The following is a 10,468-nucleotide window of genomic DNA, read 5'->3' on the forward strand; positions in this document are numbered from 1 at the left end:
TTCTCCTTCTTCTTCTCCTCCTTCTTCCTCTTTCTCATTCTCCTTCTCATTTCCCTTTACTTCTCCACCGTGTCCTCCTTCTCCTTCTCCTTCTCCTTCTCCTTCTCCTTCTCCTTCTCCTTCTCCTTCTCCTTCTACTTCTCCTCCTTCTCCCTCGCCTCCTTCTACTTCTCTTCCTTCTGTTCTTTCTCCTTCCCCTTTTCTTTCTCCTTCTCCTTCTCCTTCTCCTTCTCCTTCTCCTTCTCCTCCTTCTACTTCTCCGCCTTCTCCTTTTTCTCCCTTTTCTTCTCCTTCTTCTTCTCCTTCTCGACCGGCGATCTTCCCTACTGCATCAGCTCCCACGATTCCATGGTTATATGATTCCATGGCTGGTCATCGTACTCAGAAATAGTAATTTTACAGCCGTAGAAATAATTCAACCGCGTTTAAATCATGGCCCTTGTTAAATTATGTGAAACAAGGCCTCTGATTGGGTTAAAAGGGCCGTAATTTAACCGCGGTTGAATTATTTTTACCGCGGTAAAAATAACTATTTCTGAGTAAGATGGCCAATTATAAACGCACGACCAGCACTCTTCCCTCCTGCTTCCACTCGTCCCTCATGGGGCATAATCCCCCCAGCCTTCATCATTAAACGCGATTTACCACAGCGGATACGAAAACCAAAAAAGCAAAAATCACATCTGCCCAATCAGTGCAGTCTCGTGGGGTTTGGGGTCGCTTAGAATTTACTATCTTGTGATTTTTTATTGTAAAATGTTAGCGGTAACAACGGGGAAATATCTATCTTTAATTCGATACCTCGTTGGGTTTTTTGGTCGCGGTGTCACTGGGGAACCGCCTTACAGATTTTGCTAATTTGAAGAGCCTTATCTTTACTCTATCTCGTATTGGTAGCAGTACAACGTAAACAACATTTCACTAAAGTATCTCACGTAACACGATCTACGTATCATTATAACTTGATCTCACTATCAATATATGAGCTTCATATCATCAGGAGTGAATAATAATAGATCTATTATCTATTAAATCAGATAATAAATCTATTATTATTCACTCCTGATATCATCCAAATGGTTTGCGAACATCTGAGGGAAACCGTACATTTTGAGCAATTAGCCTAGTATGGAGTTCTAAGCATTCACATTTACTTGTACTTTCGGCGCGCCTGGGCTTATTTTTTGTCACTCAAATAACTAAATACAAGCTTCTTTTTTTAATAAAACAAAACAAAATACTTCGACTAAAGACCTGCAATGAAACGTTGTAAAACCGAACAGCCGTTTGTTGTGCTGCTATAGCTATATCTGTACCTGCTTCTAACATCGGCAGATCATATAACTGAGCAGGATATTTCTGGGAAAGCCGCTAAAAATTCACTTTATTTCCGTTTTAAATCATTTTACGTTGTAGCGAAATCGGCGATATAAAATGTAGGGGGAGGGGTCTGTCGTCGACACTGGTAGTGATGAATGAAAGCATCAAGTATATATATATATATATATATATATATCCGTTATTCGTTATCCGTTATATATAAGTTCCGACATACGTAAGCGCAACCTAATAATTCACTTTATTTCCGTTTTAAAACCTCATCGAGTTACATCGCGGCGGAATCGGCAATATCAAAGTTATCACTTAGTTCAATATCAATGTTAACAAAGTTATCGAACATAAAAGGCATCACGTAAAACCCCGGCGTGTGTGTGTATCGATGGTTGCAGCTTCAGCAGCAGCTGCACCACATCCAGGACGAGCTGATGGAGCTGAAGCAGCGCATAGAAGCGAGAGACGCTGAGGAGCACCTTGCTGCCGTACAGTACGACCTGAGCACGCACGTCGAGGAGCTGAAGGAGGAGTTTGCAGAGCTGCTCGCCGAGCTGAGACGGAGGAAGAACTCCGATGTTCGCATGGAGGCTACAGAGCACACAGACGAGAGAGAGACACACACGCACGCACGGACGCACGCACACACGCGCACGCACACGCACACGCACAGACACACACACCACGCGCGGCGCGGCACGCACGCACACACACACACCACACACACACACACACACACACACCACACATACACACCACGACACACACACACACACACACACACACACACACACACACACCACACACACACAATATATATTATATATATTATATATATATATATATATGGAGAGAGGAGAGATGATGAAGAGAGATACGATGAGGAAATACGATTGAATCTCTCAGAGATGCCGCGCGGGTTGCCTGAGGGGGCTGGTAATAAAACTGCCAGAAACATGATAAATAGCTCAGTGTACTGTGCTGCCATTCTAAATTACAGCATAAATGTGTGTGTGTTGTGTGATGTGTGTGTGTGTGCGGTGCGTGCAGTCGCGTGCGTGGCATTTGCGTGCGTGCGGTGCGTGCGTGCGGTGCGTGTGTGTGGTGTGTATTTTGTGCGTATCTATATATTTCCCGGGCTCACACACACGCACATACGCACACGCGCACTCACACGCATAAATATGCACATACACATACACATACACATACACACACGCACGCACACGCACGTACATTTTACACGCATAGCATAAGCAGTTAGCTGTTTCCCACATCACACCTTTTCGCGTTTACTGCTCTTCTTCGTTCTTCGTTCTTCGTTCTTCGTTCATTGTTCCCGATCGATTCAGTGTCCGAATCGCTGCTTTCGCTGGCAGTGCGGCTGGGAATAATTTACACGTGCCTTGGATAATTTGCCTCCGTATTGTCTGCACAATACAGAATATCACGCCGCGTCGCTTGCTAGCGCATTTTCCGCCTCGATTTCGTGATAGCTCAATCACGCGCCATATTGATTAGACAAGGCGTGCATTACCTCGGAAAACGCGATAGAAATACATCCGGCATTTTCGATTTCTTATTGTGAGGCATATCGCGACTGTGGCGCATGCGACGCTATAATAATACCGGATTATATACCGATCGCATGCGACCGGCGAGAGAAAACGTCCAGTCCAGCAGTCCATATAGCCAATCTAGTGTTGAGAGCAATTTCCCTATAGTGGGCAATAAACGTTATTTGAACAAATTGGAGGTTGTTATAGTCGTAAAGTCGTAAATGGCTATCCATAATAAGTGTCAATATCGCAATACACGCTCATAAATTGCCAGGCTTACACGGAGAGAGTCGAATGTTCAATTTCAGCTGCTTAACATGCTCGAGGTAATAAACGTGCAATAACTTTTTTCATACTAAGCTTGCATTTCAAGCTATGTTATGAACATGTCCGTAATTAAACGGCTAGTAATAGATTATGTAAAGTAACAAAGATTTGAAAATAACAAAAGTTCGAATGTGCTTCAACTATCGTTAACATAGTTGAGAACTATAAAAAAATCATCAAAAACCACTAAATCACTGCTACCTTCAGAAATCTCGACATTTAACGTAATACCTGCGTGGTAAAATCTACCTATAGTGTGCATTTGCACACAGTGGGAGACGAAAGGGGCAGGCAGAGGCTTGTAAGCACAGCTGCGTAATAAGCTTGCATTCGTTTATATTTATATGAATTTTTATTTTATTTGGGTGTTTCTATATCCTCTAGCTATCTTTTTATACGTCACCACCGAAACCCGCACGATCATTTCATCAATGATCATAAAGGATTTCTGATTTCGCGCGTGTCATAAAGGATTTCAGATTCGGAATTCAAGCACCGTACCTCGTACGCTGTCGTGAGATCCGCGTCGTAATTAATGGTGGCCGTCTCGGCTTGCAAAAAAATGGTTGTGAAACCAAGAGCTTACCCGTCACGACACCATGTATATGATGCGGGTCATAATGCGCATTAAACACGCTGTACTCTTACAAGAGCTGGTGAAATCTGTTTGAGATGGCGAACCGCTGTACAAAGATCTGAAATCATGAACGCAACTTCGCTGTATTCGCTCGTCAGTCATTTTAGGATCAAAACTCATGCAGTTAGACATTCTAGTAGTTTTATTTACGCAGCCGCGTGCTTGAGGTAGTTTGTTGTAGATACAGCGATTTTTCTCATAGCCTTAAGAGCGTATTATTACATTATCTGTAATGTTCGTAGAGTATTATATAGCTATTGCGGATTCAGCCTCAAAATATCTTTCACGAAAGCCCCGTAAATTCACACTTAGATGTATTGTAGTATAGCTCTTTCACCAAGTGATAGACAGCAAAATGTGTAAAGGGAAAGGAAGGAGCAAGGGGGAGTGGAAGAGGGCGAGAAGGAGGGTATAGACCGTATAGAGAGCTTTTGTTGTTACTGCGAGATCAGAAACATATATTTCAGAAACATCTTGCCAACGATGACGCGAAAAGACTCTGTTTCAGTCCGAATTTTTTCAGTATAATCTTTCCAACTTTTACATTTTCGCGACAGTCGTAACACGATGACGCGACACAAATACGTTCTTCATAATTTCCTCGCCATAATCTTTTCATTTTTTTTTACAAAATTTTCCCGATTCGCCCGCAGGACGATGACGTCGACTTCGAGTTGCTGCGGCGCTACCATCGCAAGCGCTCCCTATCGGCCTCTTCCCGCAAGTCGTCCGTGTCGACGGCCCGCCCGCTGACGGCGCCGGATTCTAGCCGACGTAGCTCTGTGTTTGCGACAAAGTCGAGCTTTGATTCATCCGGGTCGTCGCCTCCGTCGATTCTCAAGCGGGATGCGAGCATGCCGGAGGGAGTAAAGGTGAGGCAGGGTGATGGGAAGCTTTAGTAGAAAGAGGGTGGTACTGAGGGGTGGTGGTAAGGGGTGGTAGTGAAGGGTGGCGGTGAGGAGTGGTGGTGAGGGGTGGGTGGTGGCGAGGGGTGGTGGTGGTGAAGGGTGGTGGTGGTGAGGGGTGGTGAGGGGTGGTGGTGAAGGGTAGTGGTGAAGAGTGGTGGTGAGGGTTGGTGGTGAGGGGTGGTGGTGTATGAGTGGTGGTGAGGGGTGGGTGGTAGGGGTGGGTTGTGGCGGGGTGGTGATGGTGAGGGGTGGTGGTGTAGAGATGTGGCGGAGGGGTGGTGGTGGTGGGGGTGGTGGTGTAGAGTGTGCTGGTGAGGGGTGGTGGTGAGGGGTGGTGGTGAGGGGTGGTGGTGTAGAGTGGTGGTGAGGGGTGGTGGTGAGGGGTAGTGGTGATAGGGTGGTGGTTAGAAGTGGTGGTGAGGGGTGTGGTGTAGGGGGTGGTGGTGGTGGCGAGGGCTGTGTGTGGTGAAGCGGTTTGAGTGAAGAATGGTGTGAGGGGTGTGAGGTGGTGGTGGTTAGAGTGGGGTGAGTAAAGTGGGTGGTGAGGGGTGGTGGTGGTGGCGAGGGGTGGTGATGGTAAAGGGTGGTGGTGAGGGGTGGTGGTGGGGTGGTGTGAGGGTGGTGGTGAAGGGTGTGTGTCGTAGAGTGTGGTGGGAGTGGTTGATGGGGTGGTGTGTGGTGCGAGGCTTGGGGTGGTGAAGGGTTGGTGTGTAGATGGTGTGGTGAGGGGTGGTGGTGAGGGTGGGTTGTGGCGAGGGGTGGTGATGGTGAGGGTGGTGGTGTAAGAGATGTGCGAGGGTGGTGGTGGTGAGCGGGTGGTGGTGAGGGTAGTTGTGTAGGTGGTGTGAGGGGTGTGTGAGGGGTAGTGTGAGAGGGTGGGTGTGGTGGTGAGTGCTGGTGAGGGTGGGTGAGGGGTGGGTGGTGGCGAAGGGTGGTGTCGGCTGAAGGGTGGCGGTGTAGAGTGTGTGAGTGGGAGGGGTTGGTGAGGGGTGGTGTGTAGAGTGGTGTTGAGTAGCGGGTGTGAGGGGTGTGGTGGTGGCGAAGGGTAGTGTATGGTAAAGGGTTGGTGGTTGAGGGGTGGTGTGAGGGTGTGGTGTAGGGTCGTGCGCTGAGGGGTGTGGTGAGGGTGGTGGTGAGGGGGGTGGTAATGGGTGGTGGTGTTGTGAGGGTGGTGAGTGTGTGTGATGGTGGTGAAGGGTGGTGTGTAGAGTGGTGTAGGGGTGGTGAGGGGGTGGTAAGGGGTGTGGTGTGTGAAGGCGATGGTGAGGGTGCTGGTGAGTGTGGTGGTTGCAGGGGTGGTGTGGTGATGGGTGTGGTGTGGAAGGGTGGTGTGTAGAGTGGTGGTGAGGTAGTGGAGAAGTCGGTGGTGAGGGTGGTGGTGAAGGGTGTGTGAGGGGTGGTGTGTGGTCGAGGGGTGTGTGGTGGTGGTGAAGGGTGGTGGGAAGGGTGCTGTCGAGGGTGGTGGCTGAGGGGTGGTGTGGTGAGGGGGTGGTGGTGAGAGTGGTGGTGAGGGTGCTGTGAGGGGTGGTGGTGAGGGGGGTGGTAGGGTGGTGTGGTGGTGCCGGGGTGGTGGAGTGGTGGTGATGGTGTAAGGAGAGGTGGTGGAGGGTGGGTGGTGGTGAGGATGTGTGAGTGGGTGGTGATGGTGAACTGAGTGGTGTTGAGAGTGGTGGTGCGAGGGTAGTGGTAAAAGAAGTGGTGGTGAGGGGTGGTGGTGTAGAGTTGGTGGTGAGGGTGTGATGTGAGGAGTGGTGTAAAGAGTGGTGGTGAGGGTGGTGTGGTGAAGCGTGGTGGAGTGGGGTGGTGGTGATGAAGAGTGTGGTGAGGAGTGGTGGTTGAGGAGTGGTGAGGGTGGTGGTGAAGGGTTAGTGGTGAAGAGTGTGGTGAGGGTTGTGTGAGGGGTGGTGGTGTAGAGTGGTTGGTGAGGGTGTGGTGAGGGTGGGTTGTGGCGAAGCGTGTGGTGGTGGCTGAAGGGGTGTGTGGTTGTAGAGTGTGTGAGGGGTGGTGAGGGGTGGTGTGAAGGGAGTGGTGAATAGTGGTGGTGATGGTTTGTGGTGGAGGGGTGTGTGTGTAGAGTGGTGTGAGGGGTTGTGTGTGAGGGGTTGGGTTGTGGGAAGGGGTGGTGATGTGAGTTGGTGTGGTGTAGAGATGGTGCGAGGGGTGGTGTGGTTGAGGGATGGTGTGTTAGAGTGGTGGTGAGGGGTGGTGGTGAGGGGCTGGTGTGAGGGGTCAGTGGTGTCAGAGTGGTGGTGAGGGGTAAGTGGTGAAGGGTGGTGTGTAGAGTGGTGTGTAGGGTGGTGGTGAGTGGTGGTGGTGTAGAGTGTCGGTGAGGTGTGGTAGGTGTGGTGGTGAAGGTGGTGGTGTAGAGTGTGTGAGGGGTGGTGGTGAAGGGTGGTGTGTGAGGTGGGTTGGTGGCGAGGGTGATGTGGTGAAGGGTTGTTGGTGAAGATATGGCTGTGAGTGGGGTGGTGAGGGGTGTTGGTGAGGGGTGTTGGTACGAGTGTCGGTGCCGGGGTGTGTGAGGTGGGTTGTGGCGAGGGTGGTGATGTGTGAGGTGGTGGTGGTGTAGAGATGTTGGCGAGTGGTGGTGGTGGTGAGGATTGGTGTTGTAGAGTGGTGTGTGAGGGTGGTGGTGAGGGGTGGTGGTGAGGGGTAGTGGTGTAAGTGGTGGTGACGGGTGGTGGTGAGGGTAGTGGTGAAGGTGGTGGTGATAGATCTTGTGGTGAGGGGTGCGTGGTGATGGGTGTGGTGGTTGGGTAAAGGTGTGGTGGTGAGGTTGTGGTCGTCAGAGTGGTGTTGAGGGGTGGTGAAGGGTGGTGTGTAGAGTGGTGTGATAGGGTGGTGATGGGTGGTGTGGTGCGAGGGGTGGTGATGGTAAAGGTGAGTGGTGAGGGGTGGTGGGAGAGGTGTGTGAGGGTGGTGTGAGGGTGGTGTGAGGGGTGTGTGATGGGGTGGTAAGGGTGGTGGTGGGGTGAAGGGTGGTGGTGAGGGTGGCTGGTGAGGGGTGGTGGTGAGGGAGGTGGTGTGAGGGGTGGTTGTGTATGAGTTGGTGTAGGGGGTGGTATGGGTGTGTGGAGGGTGTGGTGTGTAGGGTGGTGTGAGGGGTGTGGTGAGGGGTGTGGTGAGGGGTGGTGGTGAGGGGCTGTGGTGAGGGGTGGTGTGAGGGGGGTGGTAAGAGTGTGGTGGTGATTGAGGGTGTGGTGTAGAGTGTGGTGAGGGGTGGGTAGGTGATGGTGTGTGGGTGGTGAGGAAGGCAGTGATGAAGAGTGGTGTTGAAGCGGGTGGGTGTGTGAAGCGTGGTGGAGTGGGGGGTGGGTGGTGATGATGGTGTGTGACAGAGTGTTGGTGAGGAGTGGTGGTGATGGGTGGTTGTGAGGATGTGTGAGGACGTGGTGTGGCGAGGGTGGTGGTGAAGGGTGGTGGATGTAAGGAGAGGTGTGAGGGTGGTGTGGGCGAGGTGGTGTTGAAGCGTGGTTGTAGAATGGTGGGTGGTGTGAGGTGGTAAGAAGGGTGGTGATGAAGAGTGGCAGGAACGGGTTGGTCTATAGGAATGGAGGTAAGACGAGTGAATGGTAGCACTGGTGTAGCCAGTGGTGGGAGAGATGGTACCTAAGAGGGGTTAATGGCGATGATTGTGGTGGGGTGGTAAAGAGGAGTTGGTTAGGGAAGGTCTGGTGTGAGGGTGGTGATAATCGGTGGTGCGATGATGGGGTTTTAAAAGGGGTGATTGGTAGAATTCTGTTGGTTGTGTGGAAGAGAGAATGATGCGGATGATGGTGGGGGCAGAATATTGATCTATTATTAGGCGGCGTTCCACACACAAGAAAACGGCGCTGCTCAACCCCGCTAATAGGTGCGATGATTAATAGTTGAGCTAATTGTTGTCGTTGTTCACACATGCGAATATCTTCGCTAATCGGGCCGGCGGTGCAACATTATCACGTCGCGGTGCTAAAATATCATCGCCGCGGTGAGCAAATAAGCGGCTGATTCCAAATTAGTGCAGTCTGAAGTGTTCTTTGCAGCGCGCTATTTTGAGCGCGATTTAGTGAGCTAATTGCGTTCACACTTGTAAAAAGCTCAGTTTTTCGAGCGGGCTGCAAAAACCGGGTTTTGCAGCCCGCTAATTCGCGCCAGTGAGAACGCACCTATTTATAATGACAACATTTCTCAAATTTTCGGAAACAGCTCGGCTGCAACGGATCTGTATGTGTGTGCAGCTGCTAGTAAAAATATTTAGCGCACACACTGCTGTATCAGTTCCCAGCCTAGAAAGTGTAGTCCGCATGGTGGTTTCTCAGCTTCTCGTATTCGCGATCCTGGTTGTAATTCAATTTACCTCGACGACTTGGTTATTTGGCGCAGTATGTCTATTTTTTGCTATACTTGTTATTAGGAAGGTTCCACGTTCTTGCAGCTTTGCTCAAGAAGTATTGATATATAACTATATAATATGAACCTCGGACTGTAAAACCTGGATTTAAAAAAAACAATCGTGACAAGCCGTAGACGGGTGGGCAAAGTGTTCCTGTTGTAAGAGAGCCTACCTTTGATAACTTGCCACTTATTTTTATAACAAAGCAGTAGAATTTATATTAGCTTGGCATTTTTTAAATAAAAATGTTATTCGACATTTTTGTAGTGAAATCTAATTCTGTCGAGATTGAGACTTTGTAACATAAAACGTGTGGCGATTCAAGTAGAAAGGTCATGAGTTCTCACGAAGGCAGACGACCTTTATCACATCAGTTATCACGTGAGTTCTTATAAAAAGCCGCCGTTGGCTCGTGATCACAAAAGTGGCGAGGTATTATTATTGAAGCTGATTTTATTAGGAAATGGATTGCCTTTATCTGTTTGTCAACCGTGAGGAGTAAATTGTGTCATCTGCGCGGGCCTACTTCAGTCGCTGTTGACAGTGAACGGTGTATATATGTCATCACTCTAGCTCGTCGTGTGAAATTACAAAATCCCCCGTATGGGTACATTTTTTTCTAGACCGTAATATTTCGTAAACGACATTTTCTGTCCGACATATCTCTTGGTCACGGACATATCTCTGGTGTCATAATATAATAGTCACCTGTTCAGTTTTAGAAAACCCTTGAAACTCTACCGTGTACAGTGAATGAGGAATACACGACGTAAGATTATTAAAATAGCAGTCGTGAGAGTAATTTAAACGCACATAAAGGTAAATTCGAAAGTATCAGGGCCAACAGAAAGTAGGCCTACAGAAGAAGCCGTAGCACGGATAAACTATTCGTTTTATGCACACATTTAGAATAAGCGCTCTCCGAATATTTTTTTCCGTGGAAGAGTTGTACGAGGACGGACCACGGTGTTTATAACGACGATTATACGCGATTTCAGGCGAGAGATGCCCAGAGGCACGGATCGACCGGAAGTTCGTCCTGCCACCTGGAGCAGGAGTATGACGTCACGCATCATTCGTACCGCACGCGCGTTCGCACCAACTCGTCGATTCGCACCGTCGATGGGGAACCCGCCAGCGTGCCAGAGGAACCTGAGGATGAGTCTGAGGATTCCCAGCAGGGGGAGCACCACCAAAACGTGTGAATTTATCCGAGTCCCCTCATGTGCAGAGTTTCCTCACACCGATCTACACGCACAGGGGCGGCGCCACAGGGGGGGCAGGGGGGCGGGCGCCCCCCCTATCATTTGCAAGAAAAAGGAAAGAAGAA

The 10,468-nt window shown here is 49.7% G+C and overlaps 1 protein-coding gene across 1 annotated transcript in view; it reads left to right on the plus strand.

Annotated features, from left to right (window-relative positions):
- LOC106815961 overlaps positions 1-10,343 on the plus strand; it is a 14,027-nt gene extending 3,684 nt beyond the window's left edge. Inside the window, exons 4-6 of the mRNA XM_014820496.1 lie at positions 1,731-1,922; positions 4,509-4,727; positions 10,137-10,343. Of these exons, the coding sequence (XP_014675982.1) occupies positions 1,731-1,922; positions 4,509-4,727; positions 10,137-10,343 (618 nt within the window). The remainder of the gene's footprint in view (positions 1-1,730; positions 1,923-4,508; positions 4,728-10,136) is intronic.
- The last annotated feature ends 125 nt before the right edge of the window (positions 10,344-10,468 follow it).

This window comes from Priapulus caudatus, unplaced genomic scaffold, assembly GCF_000485595.1.
Source record: "Priapulus caudatus unplaced genomic scaffold, Priapulus_caudatus-5.0.1 Scaffold1248, whole genome shotgun sequence".
In the NCBI taxonomy this organism is placed as follows: domain Eukaryota; kingdom Metazoa; phylum Priapulida; class Priapulimorpha; order Priapulimorphida; family Priapulidae; genus Priapulus; species Priapulus caudatus.